The following is a 19,352-nucleotide window of genomic DNA, read 5'->3' as shown; positions in this document are numbered from 1 at the left end:
TATTTTTAATAGCAAGTACATACTTGGACGCCACATATAAAGCTGATATCTTTCGAATGTTACATTATACTAGAACTTAACTAGTGTGGTTCCCGTATAGGGAGAAAAGAATCTAGTGTATCACGTCGGTACGCTAGGCGCGTATCGCTACAATTAAATTGTAATACAGCGTTATCTATTGAGTATTTACTGAACCTAGAGACCTAGTTAACCGCTAAATGATAAATTCTTCAAATACCAATAGAAAATAAAAAATAATCGCAATAAAAACTATCCTATATTTAAAGGTAGAAAAAATCACACGAAATAAATAAAAAAACATGTATACATATCACACAAGTTAGAAGTAAAACCTTCAAATAAAAAGTTTCGAGGATATAATTTATTATATAATATTATTGTAATATTATTTGTACTTTTAATTTGTAATTATATATTTAAATATTAATTTAATTATAAAAATGCACGCCTGTTCGTATGCAACCCTCCAGACAGACTTTGAAAATGTTGCTTGTGAGCGCTATCTACTGGAACGGAAATTTTTTGCCGTCAGGACTGTTTATACACGTATATATGAGGGGTTGCCTGTCTTTCAGGCAGAAAAAAATGCGTCTACATATAAGGCATAGTACAATTCAAATAACGTACACACTAGTTATTAAATTCAGATAAAAAGTTGATTAAAATATTTTTAATTTTCTAACATCATTTTTTGATCACTTATAATAAGATATTTATTATCGATAGTTGTGTGTCTATCAAATACATGGGCAGTGATAACTCTTTATTACTTTAATTAAAACATTTATATTATTTTTATTCAATTGTACATGTAAAAATTTTCTGTTAAATATATAAACATATTATATACACGGAAAAATACTATTATATAAAGAAATAATTAACGTTTTCTATCCAATGATAATTAAGAAAAAATCGTTTTATTGCTGTATTTAACAGATTGTCAGAAATAAAATATGTAAGTGAAAAGAGAATATAATATAGAATATAAAATCCAAAGAATCAAAGCATAAATAAGCCACTTCAACGTATAATGAGCTATTTTCAACCTGAAAATGATAAACAAGAAAAAGAATAATTAATTTTAAATAGAATAAAAATAATATTTGTTATAAAAAAAAGAAAATAAAACATTTACCTATTATAATAAGGTCTTGATTCTTCCACCGTATCCATCGGGTCTTTAAACAAAAATACTCGAATACCCCTTACAAAAGTAAAACCATAACATTCCCAATCAATATCAGCAGCATTAAAGAAGAAGTTACTTTTATCGACCACAGATAATTTGTCCCATAACTTCAATACATTATCGTTTGTAAATTTCCATTCGTTCATTGTAAAGAAAGTCAATACCTGCTTAAACTTTTCTATTTGTCTGTAGATATTAAGCAATCTGAAAAAATATACCATTAATTTAATTAAGTTTCTTCTTATCGACGAATAATAAATCGCTTGTTAATCGAAATATCATTATAAATTACATCGGCTTTCTTCCGCTGAGATATAATAAGAAGTCCGCTATAGCTCCTGGTATCCAGTGCAAGAAAATTGTACAAAAAATATAAAAATAATAGTTCTTGATAAACCATACGCTGCTGTAGTACCAAAACACTTTTTTCGACGGGATTGTAAGTCCCTTAGATCCTAAAGAATTCTCCATACCACCCCAAGTAACTGGACTTTGAACGGAGGAAACGGCATTATAAATTCGATTTTCTTCGTCAACAGGTAAGTATTTGTTATCATTGCTAAAAAAATTAACACTTCGTGATATTGAACTACGATAAAAGTTGTTTCTTTTATTTACTGTAAATTTTATTTTTAAAGTTGAACAAAAAGTTGATTTAAGTGGTAATTCAAAAAAGAAGAACCAAATTACCGCTTTTGTGCAACGTCCCATGCTGCACAAATAATGTTGTTGACAACATAATCGGCAGGAATTAAGTCGCAGATTAAGCTGCTATCACAATACAGCGTTCGTAAAACACCTTTCGAGCTACCAAAAAAAACACCTGTAAATCCATAGAAATTGTTTATCCAACCAGCGATTGGTTCCTTTTCCGTTGAAACAACAATGGATGGTCGAACTATGCAAGTGGGAATTCCATTTGAATATTGCCGTATCGTATCTTCACAGATTGCCTTCGAAAATGCGTAAGTGTTGGGCCACTTACCCAGTAGGCTGTAAAACAAATGAATATACTTATCGACTTTTCTCTAAAAGAATCCAATAGGATTCATGTTTTATTACTTTGGAGTAATTAAATCTAATTGATCTTCGGTCAAAATTTCAGTTAATCTAATTATGTCATCTGTCTTCATAGGTGGCTTATAGAATTTTTCTTCGATTTTATTGTATACACAGTGCGAAAAAGCCGTAGAAATATAAACAAAGGCCTAAAGAACAAAATTATTATAAAATTAGGACATTTTATGTTGTTTTTAATTAAACTAATGTCTATGTATATAAATTAATTGATCTAGTGAGTAATTATACTTAAACATACGCATTTCTATACGGATGGTGTAACTAGAAAAAAAAGTACCTTTAAGCTTGTCATCTCCTGTGCAAGCAAGAGAAGATCCCTTGTTCCTCTAATATTTGTATTAACTATAGAACGAATATTGTCTGTAAAACGTACGGATGCAGCACTGTGAATAATTAAATCGGTATCTTTAATGAGTTCGCGGTCTCTCTCTGACAATCCTAAATTCAATAGACTCGTGTCTCCTTCAATCAAAATAATTTTCTTCTCGATATCTTTTTGCTCTCTCTTTAATCTATCAAAAATCTAAACATTTAAATATAAACTGTAATATTGGTTACATCTTTTATTCCCATAATAATATGTACAAAATGTGTAACTTTACTCACATTATCATTGAAATACTCTTTGAATCGAGTTTGCGGATCCTTCTGTTTCTTTGCCCTTATCAGCAAATAAATCGTTGTTATTTCTGGACAACATCTGCAAACCGCAGCAATGGCAATTATAGTACAATTTTTTATCGGAAAAATAATTTTTATAAAATAAAACATTATTGTCTAAGCTTACATATTGGAGTAAAGGTAGAAGTAGAAAAAGACAAATATAAAGAATAATTATCGTTATTTTTAAAGACAGGTATTATTAGATATATAATGTCTTCTGAATTTAATATTCTTACTAGCAAGTATTTTTGTCAAAAAAAATTATTTATCTATTTGTATGACCAAATCTCTATGCTTTATTTCCTATCTAGGAAACTTACATTCCTTTGGTAAAAAAGTTAAAATAATTTATTGATTTTAAACTCGACGATTATTTTTGTTATTTCTTTTAAACCATATGAATCTTATGGTGAATAAAACTACTAACAAGAACTATCCGATTGTACGTACTATCCAAATTTATTTAAAATTGATGATTGAAAGCTTATAACGAATGTACAAATCTGATCGATAACAAAAACATATATGAATCACTTTTACCTCAAGAGTTTTTCGATTATAAGCCTTCCTAGAAATCCTAAGCCTCCTGTTATTAAAATTTTTTTTCCAGAATAAAATGCAGCAATTTCACCTCGTTGATTATAATAATTTGGCTCTTCTATCATTGAAAACATTTCCTCTTGATACGTTTGGCCGCTTAATGATTTCATTTTTTCTATTCTTTTATAATAAAAATGAATATAACATACAAATAATGTGAAAAATCTTACTTTTTAATAATTATCTACGACAGACATATCTTAAAAATAAGTGAATATTTATAAGTTATTGAAATATATACTTTCGATACTAATTATAGTTATAATATGTTTTTTTTCGTATTATTAATTTTCGTATTCAATTCTAATTTATTAAAAAATAATATATTATTGTAAAAAATATAAATGAAGTAATTATTATATTTACTCTCTTAAAAAATTTCTATTATGTAGAATTGAAAACTTTTAAAAATGATGCGTAATATAGCAATTAATATTTGCAATAATTGAAGCTACTTTAATAATCTTTGTCTTACATAATATCTCATTCAATGAAATCTCCTAATAATTTGTCAGTAAGCCATATTAATTTTATACACAAAATAAATTAAACTTATAAATTTAATTCCTTGATCTTAAATAAGTAAATCACAAATTATACTTTATTATATAATTTAGCCATTTGTGATTTTCACATTTGGAAAAGGTATGGAATGTTAAAAAAATATAAAACTTACCTCTTTATCTCAACAACTTTTACCACAAAGATTATAATAAAATATGATAAGATATTATAATAAAAAAAAAATCTTTTAACTAAGTATGTTTATGAGTTATTAACAAAGATTATAACAAACTAAATATCAAAAATGTTCTCTCGATAACTAAGTACTATGAATTAAGTAACCTAATTCTTCTGTGCTTTTCGAACGATTGCCGAATTTTATTTACAATGTTGCTTGATTTACGCATATATATAGCTCAAACCCTGCGATGTATTGAATTCATACTTCGAATATTCATAAATTTGAACCGAAAAGGACATTGTAATGGTGACTTTGTTCTTTTTGAATACCATGTATTATTTAATTTATTTATATTTAAATGCATATATTAATTATTTATCGTTTATTATTAATATTTATTATTCATGATTGTTTTCAGTTCTGCATTTTTCGAGGATACTATCCTATACAAACTGTTTAAAGTAATATCAAATTCATAAAATGTTGCTAGAACAGGGGTCGACAATCTGCGGCTCACTTGCCTCGTGTGGTTCTTTAGTTAAAAGTTTTTAGGAAAAAAAACACACACACACATTTAAAAATCGTTCTGAATCGATAACGAGGCATCTCTGCGACTGATAAGTACAAGACACCTTTAATGGAGTTTTTTTTTTTGCACTCTTTGCAATTGTTGAACGTATCTATTGGATTTTGCTCCAATATTACCTTTAAAAGGTTCATTAAAGACGGAAAGACATCCTGCACTCGGTTTATCTCTCAGTTTCAATGCGACCGATCGGGAAGATCTGCCATATTGATTTTAACACACATCACGTTTCTTTTTCTTCTTTAATTAATTTACGTAGTTGCCTTAATTTATGATGTTAAAATTATAAACGGAATATCAGTCCACAAGTCACTTGCGAAACCTCCATGCTGGAAACCGTACAGTTCGGTTTGCAGCGCGTGTGGTTTTAACTACGTTTTAAGATCGTATCTCCAAAACGGAATTTTACAAACCAATTTCTGACTGTCCTATCAGTTATCATATATTCATATATTCATACATTCATATATTCATATGTCCTATCAGTACCTTACCTTCACCGTATACACTGCATATTTCTTCAGCTGCCACTTTAGTGCCATTGCCTTGTTTCAATTCCTTAAGCATTGCATGTCGAATATGCACTTTTTACTATCCATTTCAGTGGTTAAGAAAAACGGTTAAATGTAACATTGACTTACATAAAAACGTTGATAGAAGACTAAACTGAATTCTCATCTATACAGTAATATCAAAAATTCGTTTATTTCGGTGACTTATAGTAAGTAAATAGGAAAAATAGATTCTACGGATGTTACTTATGACTTGACCTATACTAATTTTATATTTGTTTAAAGTAGAATACTTAAAGTAATACTACTGACTTAAATTATAATTTATTTAGAGAAAAGTATTTCATGAAACCTGGTGTTGATATAACATTCAAAAATAAATGTCAATTAAAATTAAATGTTAGATATTTTGGTTATTACATTAAAAATATTAGAATAATAATATTTATAAAAGAATAAATTGATATTGTAACGTATAATGTTTTACAACGGTTTTAGATATTTACTAGATTTTCAAAATATGTCATTGCTTGGAATTTGGACATATGATAAATATTAATTAATCTTAGTAATCGTCATCAACATGGTTTCTACAAAAACATAAGCGAACGTCATTGATTATGCAAATAACCTATAGAGGTTAAAAAACCTATATTTTAAAAATATAAGTGTTATTACAATAGGTCATACGTAATAGCATTTTAATTAATTTATTGAACTTATCCAGGAAAAAGGAAATAGAAGCAGTAATGCTAAGTAGCTCGAATATGCTAATAAAGATTTAGTTCATAGTATTACTGATTGCACAAGTATATTCGACGAATACGAAATTAAGTTAGAACACTGATATAGCATTTTTAACCTATTTGCATTATATGAAAATATGAAGAAAAAAAAAATTCACAAATGAAACAAATGAAAATTCACAAATCCACATCAAACAATTGTAACATAGTTGCAAAAACTTAATTAATAAATTCATTGTTGACTAAAAAAAATTGCCATTAGTAAATTAAAAAATCACTCACACCGTATTAATTTACTGTCGTAAGATTTACCGTAAAAAAAAACGTGTATATGTTAATTTAAAACGGATTCGAGTCAGCATAACTTATAATGCCCGCAAACGAAATTAATGTATACAAATTTATGCGGTAACAATACCACTTCCCTCAGACAGAAAAATTCTCATTGAATTAATAAATAGGCCGTGACAAGCGGCTTTATACACATATACTTTAGTAAATCGATGAATAATTTCCATACGTATTTAGAAACAACAATAAATTATATAATTAATGATATTCAAAAAAAAAGTCACCATGACGATGTATTTCGATGATTTTCTGTTCTAATTTATTTTTATTCTTAGTATGAATTCTATACATCGAAGGAATTAGAGCTATATATATGCGTAAAGCAAGCAACATTGTAACTAAAATTCAGCAGTCGTTCGAAAAGCACAGAAGAATTAGGTTACTTAATTCATAGTACTTAGTTATCGAGAGAACATTTTTGATATTTAGTTTGTTATAATCTTTGTTAATAACTCATAAACATACTTAGTTAAAAGATTTTTTTTTTATTATAATATCTTATCATATTTTATTATAATCTTTGTGGTAAAAGTTGTTGAGATAAAGAGGTAAGTTTTGTATTTTTTTAACATTCCATACATTTTCCAAATGTGAAAATCACAAATGGCTAAATTATATAATTAAGTATAATTTGTGATTTACTTATTTAAGATCAAGGAATTAAATTTATAAGTTTAATTTATTTTGTGTATAAAATTAATATGGCTTACTGACAAATTATTAGGAGATTTCATTGAATGAGATATTATATAAGCCAAAGATTATTAAACTGGCTTCAATTACTGCAAATATTAATTGCTATATTACGCATCATTTTTAAAAGTTTTCAATTCTACATAATAGAAATTTTTTAAGAGAGTAAATATAATAATTACTTCATTTATATTTTTTACAATAATATATTATTTTTTAATAAATTAGAATTGAATACGAAAATTAATAATACGAAAAAAAACATCTTATAACTATAATTAGTATCGAAAGTATATATTTCAATAACTTATAAATATTCACTTATTTTTAAGATATGTCTGTCGTAGATAATTATTAAAAAGTAAGATTTTTCACATTATTTGTATGTTATATTCATTTTTATTATAAAAGAATAGAAAAAATGGAATCATTAAACGGCCAAACGTATCAAGAGGAAATGTTTTCAATGATAGAAGAGCCAAATTATTATAATCAACGAGGTGAAATTGCTGCATTTTATTCTGGAAAAAAAATTTTAATAACAGGAGGCTTAGGATTTCTAGGAAGGCTTATAATCGAAAAACTCTTGAGGTAAAAGTATTTTATATATGTTTTTGTTATCAATCAGATTTGTACATTCGTTATAAGCTTTCAATCATCAATTTTAAATAAATTTGGATAGTACGTACAATCGGATAGTTCTTGTTAGCAGTTTTATTCACCATAAGATTCATATGGTTTAAAAGAAATAACAAAAATAATCGTCGAGTTTAAAATCAATAAATTATTTTAACTTTTTTACCAAAGGAATGTAAGTTTACTAGATAGAAAATATAGCATAGAGATTTGGTCATACAAATAGATAAATAATTTTTTTTGACAAAAATACTTGCTAATAAAAATATTAAATTCAGAAGACATTATATATCTAATAATACCTGTCTTTAAAAATAACGATAATTATTCTTTATATTTGTCTTTTTCTACTTCTACCTTTACTCCAATATGTAAGCTTAGACAATAATGTTTTATTTTATAAAAATTATTTTTCCGATAAAAAATTGTACTATAATTGCCATTGCTGCGGTTTGCAGATGTTGTCCAGAAATAACAACGATTTATTTGCTGATAAGGGCAAAGAAACAGAAGGATCCGCAAACTCGATTCAAAGAGTATTTCAATGATATTGTGAGTAAAGTTACACATTTTGTACATATTATTATGGGAATAAAAGATGTAACCAATATTACAGTTTATATTTAAATGTTTAGATTTTTGATAGATTAAAGAGAGAGCAAAAAGATATCGAGAAGAAAATTATTTTGATTGAAGGAGACACGAGTCGATTGAATTTAGGATTGTCAGAGAGAGACCGCGAACTCATTAAAGATACCGATTTAATTATTCACAGTGCTGCATCCGTACGTTTTACAGACAATATTCGTTCTATAGTTAATACAAATATTAGAGGAACAAGGGATCTTCTCTTGCTTGCACAGGAGATGAAAAGCTTAAAGGTACTTTTTTTTCTAGTTACACCATCCGTATAGAAATGCGTATGTTTAAGTATAATTACTCACTAGATCAATTAATTTATATACATAGACATTAGTTTAATTAAAAACAACATAAAATGTCCTAATTTTATAATAATTTTGTTCTTTAGGCCTTTGTTTATATTTCTACGGCTTTTTCGCACTGTGTATACAATAAAATCGAAGAAAAATTCTATAAGCCACCTATGAAGACAGATGACATAATTAGATTAACTGAAATTTTGACCGAAGATCAATTAGATTTAATTACTCCAAAGTAATAAAACATGAATCCTATTGCATTCTTTTAGAGAAAAGTCGATAAGTATATTCATTTGTTTTACAGCCTACTGGGTAAGTGGCCCAACACTTACGCATTTTCGAAGGCAATCTGTGAAGATACGATACGGCAATATTCAAATGGAATTCCCACTTGCATAGTTCGACCATCCATTGTTGTTTCAACGCAAAAGGAACCAATTGCTGGTTGGATAAACAATTTCTATGGATTTACAGGTGTTTTTTATGGTAGCTCGGCAGGTGTTTTACGAACACTGTATTGTGATGGCAGCTTAATCTGCGACTTAATTCCTGCCGATTTTGTTGTCAACAACATTATTTGTGCAGCATGGGACGTTGCACAAAAACGGTAATTTGGTTCTTTTTTTTTTAATTACCACTTAAATCAACTTTTTGTTCAACTTTAAAAATAAAATTTACAGTAAATAAAAGAAACAACTTTTATCGTAGTTCAATATCACGAAGTGTTAATTTTTTTAGCAATGATAACAAATACTTACCTGTTGACGAAGAAAATCGAATTTATAATGCCGTTTCCTCCGTTCAAAGTCCAGCTACTCTGGGTTTTCTTAAGGATTCTTTTGGAATAATAGGACTTACAATCCCGTCGAAAAAAGTGTTTTGGTGCTACAGCAACTTATGGCTTATCAAGAACTATTATTTTTATATTTTTTGTACAATTTTTTTACACTGGATACCAGGAGCTATAGTGGACTCCTTATTATATCTCAGCGGAAGAAAGCCGATGTAATTTATAATGATATTTCGATTAACAAGCGATTTATTATTCGTCGATAAGAAGAAACTTAATTAAATTAATGGTATATTTTTTCAGATTGCTTAATATCTACAGAAAAATAGAAAAGTTTAAACATGTATTGACTTTCTTTACAATGAACGAATGGAAATTTACAAACGATAATGTATTGAAGTTATGGGACAAATTATCTGTGGTCGATAAAAGTAACTTCTTCTTTAATGCTGCTGATATTGATTGGGAATGGTATGGTGTTACTTATGTAAGGGGTATTCGAGTATTTTTGTTTAAAGACCCGATGGATACGGTGGAAGAATCAAGACCTTATTATAATAGGTAAATGTTTTATTTTCTTTTTTTTATAACAAATATTATTTTTATTCTATTTAAAATTAATTATTCTTTTTATTGTTTATCATTTCCAGGTTGATAATAGCTCATCGTACGTTGAATGGGCTTATTTATGCTTTGATTCTTTGGATTTTATATTCTATATTATATTCTCTTTTCACTTACATATTTTATTTCTGACAATCTGTTAAATACCGCAATAAAACGATTTTTTCTTAATTATCATTGGATAGAAAACGTTAATTATTTCTTTATAGAATAAGTATTTTTTCATGTATATAATATGTTTATATATTTAACAGAAAATCTTTACATGTACAATTGAATAAAAATAATATAAATGTTTTAATTAAAGTAATAAAGAGTTATCACTGCCCATGTATTTGATAGACATACAACTATTGATAATAAATAACTTATTATATGTGACAAAAAAATTATGTTATAAAATTAAAAATATTTTAATCAACTTTTTATCTGAATTTATTAACTAGTATGTACGTTATTTGAAATATACTATGCCTTATATGTAGAGGAGGGCTGAAAATATCGAAATCCTGCATATAGATCGCTGAAAAACTCAGAGCAGCACATGCAGTGACCACCGGCTTGGTTCTCTCAAGTTATGTAGAGGGTTTCTCTAGAGTAAAGGTAATATTAGACTGAATTTTATTTTATGATTTTTATTTAAAGGATGCGACTTGCTTTTCTTCCTTGTACACTTCTCAACGGCTACGTACAGACTGTCCTAGTTTAGTGAATACTACTTGTTAGCGTGGTTCCCTAGCCTTCTAGTAACTTTAGAGGGCGCGACCCTCTGTCGTACCGCTACAGTTAAATACCTACTATCGCCCACTGGTGATCTCGGTGCTAACTAAGATGATTTTGGTTTCATGACAAGTTGATTTGTGAACTTATATTTACTTTTGTATATGGTGGCTAGAGGTAAGGAGTAACATCTCTTATGGGAGAAAATGTGAAAAAGTGTCCAGCATTTTCTATAAATAATAGTTCAAAGATCTTTCAGAATGGCGCTGTGAACTTAGAAGGTATGGTATGAAAGTAGCAATTGTTAACGAATTGAAGTATGTCGAGTTATGTAATAATATAGTAAATATAACCTTAAAGAATTATTATGAGAAAACGTGTAGCCAGAGTGATTTTATTTCGTTAACTGTGAATAGTACGTTTATTGATTTGTTATCATTTAATTTTATGAAAAAGTATGTGAAATAAAACAGTTATGGTTAAAATTTGTGTTTCTTGTTTATTACTTAATCCCACTCTAATAATATTTGGCGTTTTTTTAAAAATGTACCCTCTATGTACTGTGGCGCCACCCTAATTGAATGCATTTCGACGGACACTTTTCATATACAGAGATTTTACTCCTAACCTCTACCCTCTATACCCTATACGAATATTTATATTGCGCTTTCATTCTATCTAATCTTCCTTATTTAAAATTACTATTCGTAAACATCCTAGTTAATATATCTAAATTAAATGTTCAATAAAATTTCTTAAGCAAAGTAAATTGTTGGCTATAATTTATTGATTATTACAATTTTGCGAAATGTTGTATCGTGTTATGAATCAATGTATTCGAATATTGCCGTATAAAATAAATCATTTTAAAATAAACATAAGATTTTTATGTGAAATACCTACAGTAAAAGAAAAACAAACTACAGAATTAAATTCTACAATTAAAGATGAAAAGTTACAGACAGAAAGATATCCTGGATATGAAATAATTTATAAATATCCTTACATAAAATATGTAAGTTTATTTCATATATTTAAACGAACTTTGATGATAAACACTGTTGCCACAGTGCCGATAATATTTCTGTTGTATCAAGTAAACATCCTATCAAAGGAAGTAGCTTTCTTTGTACCACTTTTTGGTAAGCACTTTTAAGAATAACAAAATGTAATTCAAAAAATTAATTGGTGTATCACAGTTAATTCGATGCCTTGATATTAGATTCATTGCATCATAATCGCATTCTTTTTTAATCAAAGATTCAACAGTTGTCTGAAAGATGAATCAAATTATCGAAAATAATGGAAACCATTTCGAAGAATAACAGATGCATGTTTACTTTATAAATGAATACTAAATCTTTTTAAAAAGTCATCGAATTATTTGTTACATCTAATACATTTGTTCATATCTCTATTAATAGAAAATCATTTTTTCTTACAGCAAGTTCAATTGCATTATCAGTGTTTATAGTTGGAGCATTATTTACTAATCAAATTGGTATCATATACTATAAAGATAATGATTTGATAAAGATTGCATATGTCAATCAGTGGGGTAAAAGAACAGACATTGATACTAGGATTAGCGAAATTAAACCCCTTAATAGTACTGCTTTTTCAACAATGAAAATGTTTAGAAATGTACACATCACTTCACTTAGGTATCCATTAAAATTATATGTGAATCACAGTGTAATTAGTAACAAAGAACAACTTGCAAGTATATTAGGTGATTATGAATAATATATCTGTATTTAGATTTCCTATTTAATAATGTAATATACATGTTATAATATTTAATTATATTTCTTTTACAAGAGCAATGTTTTATTTAATTTTATTTTTTCATCCACCTAAAATGAGCATAAGCACGATTAGCATCACATTCTTTATGCAAATCATGTTTTTTCATAATAACACGACCCTATAATAATGAAAAAATATAAATTAAAAAGAAATAAAAAGTAATTTCATTAATTAAATCATTTCAACAAAAATATCACATATTCTATTAAAGATTATTCTCAATAAATAACTCTAATATAATATAGAAGAATCGTATACATACAAAAAATATACACTAACCCGTTTATTAAAAGCATCTATAAGTTCTCTCGCTAATTGTTCAGGAAAATGTACTTCTTTCTCTTTGGTTTTTGCTGCTTGTATTAACCAGTTCATTGCTAAAAATTTAGCTCTGTGTGGACTTATTGCTACAGGAATTTTATAATTTATACCACCTCTTCTATGTCTTTTTAATTCTAAAATTGGTGTAACGTTTTCAATAGCCGTAATGAAAATTACTTTAGGATCTAATTCTATAGCCTCTTTTTCATCATCAGACTTAGTCCTATGATAATCCTTTATTTGCATTACTTTAATAGTTTCAAAAGTATTTTGCAGTAATTTTCTAGCTAACTCTTTTTTTCCTTTTCTCATAATATAATTTATAAAGCGACTAGAATGGATGAGATTAAATATATAACATTTAAAATCATATAAATTTTAAATATTAGTTCTTATATCACATAAAAAATATATATATATATATATATATATATATATATATATATATATATATACTATTGTATATACCCATAAAATACTTACTTTACAGTATTATCATAAAATTCTGAGCTTGAATCTGTAGTAACCGCTGGTCTAAAAGATTTATGAATTATTTCTTTAATTTCTTTTGATGCATATAAATTTTGTTGTTCTTCCTTATTATATATTGGTTTAATATAATGAGTTGGAAATAAGCTGTAACATCTAATAAAATATAAAACGTTGAGTTATTTTAAATCAAAATGTTTCTTCTTAAAATACATTGAAATATATTGAACATAACCTTAACTATTATACATATACTTAACGAACTAAACCACGCAAATGAAAATAAATAATATATAAATATATATTGTATTATACCTTTGATTTCCACAGAAATTTAATATATTAATTGATTTTTTAACAACTATACGTAAATTAGACATCGTTATATGTATTTATTAACTTCAAACAATGTCATTAAACATATATTTCATAATAAATATTTCGTATTAATTGTAAATAAAGACTCTAATTATTAAAATTTTTCGTTTACATATATAATTATAAATATTAAGAATTATTTAATACAAATTAATGATCCTAAACATTTATTTAATTTTAAATACTTAGTTAAAATAATTTCAAACTGTATGAACTTTACGAATATTGCTTTACGAAACTTTTCTAGTCTGTCGTTAGGTGGAGCCAAATTCACAACACAATATAACCTTAATAGAAATATGAAGGGAGTAAAGCGTAACTTCCTACTGACTCCGGCAGATAGCGCAGCGGTTGGCAGCGACTGTTAGATTAATGACGTAGCAAGTTTGCATATATACTTGTATGATTATATTAAAGTTTGATGAAGTCATGATTACGATAATAGTATTGCACATGTTCAATATTGCAAGTTGTACATAAATCAGATGTGGTATATATTCTCAGCAAGAAATCCGTAAGCTGTATTATACAAAGAGCTACTTTTGTGCATAGTTCTTGAAATATTTCATTCCAATTTGTAATTATTTATATTTTTAATTTGTTAAAAGTATTCGTTATATTAACGAGTGACAAATTCAAGTTATATGTATTTGGTTTTTTCTGTGACAAAGCTTATTCAATAATTGTGATTAGAGCTTATAAAAAAGGTACGTATTTTTTCATGGTTATTTAAATGTAAATAAATTTTCATAAAAATGATCTGAGATTTGTTTTTATAGACAGATTTTCTACATATCAAAATATGGAATTTCCCAATTTAGGAGAACATTGTTCAGAGCAAACTTGCAATCGTTTAGACTTTTTACCTTTAAAATGTGATGCTTGTGAAGCTATATTTTGCACGGATCATATATCGTATATAAATCATTCCTGTCCTAGCGCTTATAAAAAAGATATACAGGTGCCAGTGTGCCCCTTGTGCAACAATCCGGTTCCACAAAAACGAGGGGATCCTCCAGACTTGGCTGTGAGCATGCATATAGACAGCGACTGCCAATCTGATGTTAGAAATGATCGTAGAAAAATATTTTCCAATAAGTGTTCATCTAAAGGATGCAAAGTTAAAGAAATAGTGCAGGTCAAATGCAACGACTGTGGAAGTAATTTTTGTTTGAAGCATAGACATCCTAGCGATCATGCATGTATTGGCAAAGAGGAAGCAGTTAGACTTAAAAGATTGAGTAATCTGAATAAACGTACTATGGCTTCGCAGAACGATAATCACAATAATTCTGTTGTATTCCGTAACCTTCAAGGTACAATGAGTGAAGATGAAGCTTTGGCTAGAGCATTGCAGGCTTCATTACAAGACGAAGGAAAAAATACTCGGCAAGGGTTACAGCCAGTGCCTTCTGCACATAGAAACAGATGCAGACTTTCTTAATTCTAATGCATCATTGTTAATAATCAATTTAAAATTTAACAAAATACTGCGGTTTAAAACCTTCATTAAAAAGGTGAATATATCTTTTTAGCCTTTTATCAAATTCTATTAATAATTATTATTCATAAATAAGATTTTATACCTTTTCCATATAAATACTCAATATTTATCAATCACACATTTAAAATATGCATATTACAATTATCGATAAATTTGTTCACATTTTTAACTAGCACGATAAGATTAGATAAACTGTTATAATAATAATAATAATAATAATCCATTTCTGCCATAATTATATGTAATGTAATATTTATTTAAACAATTATTTATTTCACTATAAAGCACTTTTTATAAATGATGGATTCATTTCTAAGATATTATCTGAAATGTCCATTTTAATTTATATTTTTGCACATATTTAATGTATTTTAAAATTACTGCAGATTTTATAATTAATATGTATATAATATAGAGTTATAACTTTTATGTAAGCTTTAAACAGACAAAAACATTTCAAATTTTTACATTTAAAAAGATTAGTAACAGTATCAAGTGCCTTAATAGATCAAGTGCATGTATAAGAAAATGGGCATAAATGTACATATATAAATATACAAAATAATTATAATCTATAAATAAATGTATATATTTACATATATATATATATATATATATACGTATATAAAATGAAAAATGAAGTTATTTTTTTTTCAGAGTACATTTCTACTGTGTCTTACATACAATATTTCAGTAATTAAGTAGGCGTACCCATTTTCTACAATTTAAGCACGTTAGAATATAAAAACACAATTTTTATGCGAAAATAATAATATTTATCAATTAATTAAGCAATGAATTACAGCTGTATCGGATGCTAAATCTTTTGGATATATCTTTAAGTAATATGCATATTCAAATATCTTACAATTAGATTAAAAATATTTTATATCTAGTACGAATGTTTCATTATTTATTATGATATTTAAAATGTTATTAATAATAAAATTTAATTTACATATGTAATAATTAAAGATAACAAAAAAACATATAGAATTTGTTAAAAATATCCATAATTTTACAATCTTCAATATTATGTACTGTGATCATATCAACGACATTTTCATACTCTTAATCAGTCAATAACAATAATTATAAATAAATGATAAATGCCTCTAGTATTCTGTTATAGCATAGAGGTATGCACAATATCCTTCATAATTTAAAAATATATATATATATATCTCTTTAAACTTTTTTCTTGAAATATAAAGTTCCTAATAATTAAGGAATCAGTATGAATATGAAAATAATGTTCACTACCTAAATGTTCTTATTTTTTAAAATGCAAATGATAATTATTTGACTTTAAATATTTTATATTTATTAAACTTATTGACATTATTATATTAATGTATAAAGAAATCAACATGAAATTGTATTTTATTTGTAATGTGCATGATATTATTAAAATAATTATTATAAATTTCTTTTAAAATTTATGATAAAATTTTTCAAATGAAAGATTTTACAAATTATTTGTTTAATATATATATTTATTTATTTTATTCCTATTATTTTATTGTGAAATATAATTTATTTTATATAATTACATTTGAGGATAGTAAAGTACTTATACAACAAAACTTATTTCATCATTGTAGAATATTAATTTTATTAAATATTCAATTAGCAATAAAGCACAATTATTTGTTCACTTAAAATTAATGTTAATATCAAAGTTGAATGAAGAAAAATATCTTATATCTCACTTATATTATACAAATTTATTACAAATTTGAATAACATGTTGTGTATATATTAAATTAACACAACAGTACAAAAATGAACATAAATAATGTATAGTTTAAATAGAGTTATAGTATATAAATTCATGAGTTAAATTATTGTTTAATTATGGCTTTAGCAGGAATTGTTGTTTTGATACAATTCAATATTTTTCATTTATTTATGTATTACACTAAAATATATATTTTATATAATATCTATACATTGTGATGTTTTTAATTGCTTAAATTAAAAGATTCATTTTATATTGATCAACAATATTTAAAAATCTAAATTATTAACTTTTTAATGAGTATTATGTTCTATGTAATACTAATTGCATATAAAGACAAGTAGTATTTTTAATTTAAATACAATATCAAAGTAATAAAGGGTTCCTTCTATTTTTTCTAATAATTATTTATAAAGTTTGATAAGATAATTACTATTCAATTTTATATTCACGTCATATCAAACAAGTTACTCAAAAATTCAGACTATATGATTCATTTGTAAAATATATCATTATATTAGGAAAAGTCTGTAATTTAAATTACTCGTTTAACTCATTAATATCTGTAACTAATAAATTTGATGACGTGTTACAAAAGACATTAATAAAGCATGTATATTAAGATAATAATAATCGATTAGATATAAATAGATCAATATTGTTGTACATTATATAAGACAAATTTTATATAATACACATTATTTTCCAACTTTTCCTAATTTGGTATTAGTTTTAGGATCGGCTGTATGATTTTGCATAAAAACAATCAATTCATTAATCTTAGTTTGTAAATTCCTTAAATCATGAGTGAATAACAATGTTAAATATGAAGCATTATTATCTAAAACAACATCGCCTAAACTGACACCAGCTTTAGTATCTGTAATTGGAAATGGCTTGCCTTTGACAATAACAGTATCAGGATTTGCAATTGCTGCTGGATTTAGTCGATTACATACGAGTTTGCTACAACCCTCAAGCGTAATAAAATGATCAGAATGTATTGGAATTTTCAAGAGTTTGGCTATAGTATTAACGCCATTTTTAAATTCATTGCTGTAAACTAAAGTAAAAAGTAAATCATTAATACATTTTTATCAAATATGATATTCAAAATGGAACATTGAGATAATACTTACAATCTAAATTATCTAATGGATTTGTTAATTTCAAACTTGGTTTTATAGATTCTTGTTTAGTTTTTTTACTTTCAGTAACTTGTTTAAGTTTTTTATCTATGACAAATATAACATTTTTGTTAGATATATTAAATTTACATTAGATTTAAGTATATTTAGCATAGCTATATTTTTGACTTACAATTATCAGTATATACTAAGTTGACTGCATGTGTAATGAGCCATTCCAACTGGTCAAGTGGATTAGTAGTTAATGGGCAATTGAGATCCTTACAATATTTTTGGAAAGCCTCTGGCCATTTATCAGACTTAATATCTCGTAAATCATTGCGTTTTTCAATAGTATAATGTCGAATTTTTTGGTCTTCCAACCATACGACAACTTTACGAAAATGTTCAGTATCTAAGAAATAGATTTGTTTTAAATATTTGTTTTAAATATTTGATTTAATTATCTTCTCTATATATAGTCTAATTCAAAACAATGAAAATAACTTTTTTGAAAGAAAATATTGAAACGTATGCAATTCTGAAAGACTAATAAGTGTATATAAATGTAATAACTTACTATTTCCATTAACTTTATCCCATTCCAAATATCCAATAGCTTTTAATTTACGTTTAAACATTGTAGTTTTTCAAACAAACAAAAAATATAATAATAATTTATTAATAATGTTAATTGTGAAATCTAGCAGTCTTTTACATCAGTTCTTGATAATGTGGAGAATCGCTAGTTGGCACTGTCCACTAGATGTTCAATTCGTGTCTTGTTAAGAGATTATCTTTTATATATAAATATATTTCATTAATTTATAAATAATGTATTTTCTGCGGTATACCAAAATGTTCATAACATTCTTATACAATGAATAAAGGACTAGATGAAATTAAATATGTATATACTTAAAGACTATTCTAAATATATATTTTCAATATGGCGCTTTTAACAAAAATCATAATTTCTGATTGGTCGAGAAAAAGAAGTAAAATTTTCAAAAAGATTGGAAAAAGAATAATAAAAGAAAGAATTAAACAAGTAGAAAATAGTTCGAGATAATCGATATATGAGAAAGTCGATAATCGTTCTCAAAACAAAATTTACGAATAATTGTATTCCAATCTAGATAT

General features: G+C 26.1%; 6 protein-coding genes across 8 annotated transcripts; 3 read left to right on the top strand and 3 right to left on the bottom strand.

Annotated features, from left to right (window-relative positions):
* Nucleotides 1-789: 789 nt before the first annotated feature.
* Nucleotides 790-4,454, bottom strand: LOC107067174 (fatty acyl-CoA reductase wat-like). The gene is made up of 9 exons (XM_089174841.1): nt 4,233-4,454; nt 3,497-3,676; nt 2,900-2,993; nt 2,571-2,816; nt 2,276-2,421; nt 1,904-2,206; nt 1,506-1,772; nt 1,160-1,417; nt 790-1,070 (listed from the first exon to the last, which is right to left on the bottom strand). The coding sequence occupies exons 2-9, from the start codon at nt 3,664-3,666 to the stop codon at nt 965-967; spliced, it is 1,590 nt and encodes a 529-aa protein (XP_089030967.1). The 5' UTR covers nt 3,667-3,676; nt 4,233-4,454; the 3' UTR covers nt 790-964.
* A 2,321-nt stretch (nt 4,455-6,775) lies between these two features.
* LOC107067164 (fatty acyl-CoA reductase wat) lies at nt 6,776-10,292 on the top strand. The gene is made up of 9 exons (XM_015322413.2): nt 6,776-6,984; nt 7,541-7,720; nt 8,224-8,317; nt 8,401-8,646; nt 8,796-8,941; nt 9,011-9,313; nt 9,445-9,711; nt 9,800-10,057; nt 10,147-10,292. Exons 2-9 carry the CDS (start codon nt 7,551-7,553, stop codon nt 10,250-10,252), a joined length of 1,590 nt encoding a protein of 529 aa, XP_015177899.2. The 5' UTR covers nt 6,776-6,984; nt 7,541-7,550; the 3' UTR covers nt 10,253-10,292.
* Nucleotides 10,293-11,465: 1,173 nt separating this feature from the next.
* LOC107067180 (uncharacterized) lies at nt 11,466-12,662 on the top strand. The gene is made up of 2 exons (XM_015322449.2): nt 11,466-11,982; nt 12,285-12,662. Exons 1-2 carry the CDS (start codon nt 11,649-11,651, stop codon nt 12,584-12,586), a joined length of 636 nt encoding a protein of 211 aa, XP_015177935.1. The 5' UTR covers nt 11,466-11,648; the 3' UTR covers nt 12,587-12,662.
* On the bottom strand, nt 12,569-14,078 carry mRpS7 (mitochondrial ribosomal protein S7). Its single transcript, XM_015322448.2, has 4 exons — nt 13,775-14,078; nt 13,454-13,615; nt 12,929-13,301; nt 12,569-12,767 (listed from the first exon to the last, which is right to left on the bottom strand). The coding sequence occupies exons 1-4, from the start codon at nt 13,837-13,839 to the stop codon at nt 12,681-12,683; spliced, it is 687 nt and encodes a 228-aa protein (XP_015177934.1). The 5' UTR covers nt 13,840-14,078; the 3' UTR covers nt 12,569-12,680.
* A 111-nt stretch (nt 14,079-14,189) lies between these two features.
* On the top strand, nt 14,190-16,819 carry LOC107067178 (AN1-type zinc finger protein 2A). Of its 3 annotated transcripts, XR_001475825.2 has the most exons (3): nt 14,192-14,544; nt 14,617-15,354; nt 15,999-16,819. XR_001475825.2 is itself a non-coding variant. In XM_089174840.1 (2 exons), the coding sequence occupies exon 2, from the start codon at nt 14,640-14,642 to the stop codon at nt 15,279-15,281; it is 642 nt and encodes a 213-aa protein (XP_089030966.1). In that variant the 5' UTR covers nt 14,190-14,544; nt 14,621-14,639; the 3' UTR covers nt 15,282-16,819. The 3 variants fall into 3 exon arrangements, 2 of the variants coding, with proteins under 2 accessions (XP_089030966.1, XP_015177933.2); XM_089174840.1 differs by having other exon boundaries at nt 14,190-14,544; nt 14,621-16,819; XM_015322447.2 differs by having other exon boundaries at nt 14,617-16,819.
* A 223-nt stretch (nt 16,820-17,042) lies between these two features.
* Nucleotides 17,043-19,191, bottom strand: LOC107067177 (tRNA-splicing ligase complex subunit RTRAF). The gene is made up of 4 exons (XM_015322446.2): nt 18,790-19,191; nt 18,403-18,624; nt 18,222-18,317; nt 17,043-18,145 (listed from the first exon to the last, which is right to left on the bottom strand). The coding sequence occupies exons 1-4, from the start codon at nt 18,848-18,850 to the stop codon at nt 17,781-17,783; spliced, it is 744 nt and encodes a 247-aa protein (XP_015177932.1). The 5' UTR covers nt 18,851-19,191; the 3' UTR covers nt 17,043-17,780.
* Between the last annotated feature and the right edge of the window lie 161 nt (nt 19,192-19,352).

The sequence above is a fragment of the Polistes dominula genome, unplaced genomic scaffold (genome assembly GCF_049000335.1).
Source record: "Polistes dominula isolate Pdom_NZ unplaced genomic scaffold, Pdom_raw_medaka contig_16, whole genome shotgun sequence".
Classification (NCBI taxonomy): Eukaryota; Metazoa; Arthropoda; class Insecta; order Hymenoptera; family Vespidae; genus Polistes; species Polistes dominula.
This window is presented reverse-complemented; position numbering and strand designations above follow the sequence as displayed.

What these genes read in the sequence shown, in the direction of transcription:
- LOC107067174 (XM_089174841.1), bottom strand. Translation starts at nt 3,666, where the DNA reads ATGAAATCATTAAGCGGCCAAACGTATCAAGAGGAAATGTTTTCAATG. An exon ending in AGGAGATGACAAGCTTAAAG is followed by an intron (nt 2,422 to 2,570) that starts GTACTTTTTTTT and finishes TTTGTTCTTTAG; the next exon opens with GCCTTTGTTTATATTTCTAC. An exon ending in TCAAGACCTTATTATAATAG is followed by an intron (nt 1,071 to 1,159) that starts GTAAATGTTTTA and finishes TATCATTTTCAG; the next exon opens with GTTGAAAATAGCTCATTATA.
- LOC107067164 (XM_015322413.2), top strand. Translation starts at nt 7,551, where the DNA reads ATGGAATCATTAAACGGCCAAACGTATCAAGAGGAAATGTTTTCAATG. An exon ending in AAGAGTATTTCAATGATATT is followed by an intron (nt 8,318 to 8,400) that starts GTGAGTAAAGTT and finishes TTAAATGTTTAG; the next exon opens with ATTTTTGATAGATTAAAGAG. An exon ending in AGGAGATGAAAAGCTTAAAG is followed by an intron (nt 8,647 to 8,795) that starts GTACTTTTTTTT and finishes TTTGTTCTTTAG; the next exon opens with GCCTTTGTTTATATTTCTAC.
- LOC107067180 (XM_015322449.2), top strand. Translation starts at nt 11,649, where the DNA reads ATGTTGTATCGTGTTATGAATCAATGTATTCGAATATTGCCGTATAAA. An exon ending in TTTCTTTGTACCACTTTTTG is followed by an intron (nt 11,983 to 12,284) that starts GTAAGCACTTTT and finishes TTTTTCTTACAG; the next exon opens with CAAGTTCAATTGCATTATCA.
- mRpS7 (XM_015322448.2), bottom strand. Translation starts at nt 13,839, where the DNA reads ATGTCTAATTTACGTATAGTTGTTAAAAAATCAATTAATATATTAAAT. An exon ending in AATTTCTGTGGAAATCAAAG is followed by an intron (nt 13,616 to 13,774) that starts GTATAATACAAT and finishes ATATTTTATTAG; the next exon opens with ATGTTACAGCTTATTTCCAA. An exon ending in TTTTATGATAATACTGTAAA is followed by an intron (nt 13,302 to 13,453) that starts GTAAGTATTTTA and finishes CATCCATTCTAG; the next exon opens with TCGCTTTATAAATTATATTA.
- LOC107067178 (XM_089174840.1), top strand. Translation starts at nt 14,640, where the DNA reads ATGGAATTTCCCAATTTAGGAGAACATTGTTCAGAGCAAACTTGCAAT.
- LOC107067177 (XM_015322446.2), bottom strand. Translation starts at nt 18,850, where the DNA reads ATGTTTAAACGTAAATTAAAAGCTATTGGATATTTGGAATGGGATAAA. An exon ending in GGATAAAGTTAATGGAAATA is followed by an intron (nt 18,625 to 18,789) that starts GTAAGTTATTAC and finishes TCTATTTCTTAG; the next exon opens with ATACTGAACATTTTCGTAAA. An exon ending in CTTAGTATATACTGATAATT is followed by an intron (nt 18,318 to 18,402) that starts GTAAGTCAAAAA and finishes TATTTGTCATAG; the next exon opens with ATAAAAAACTTAAACAAGTT.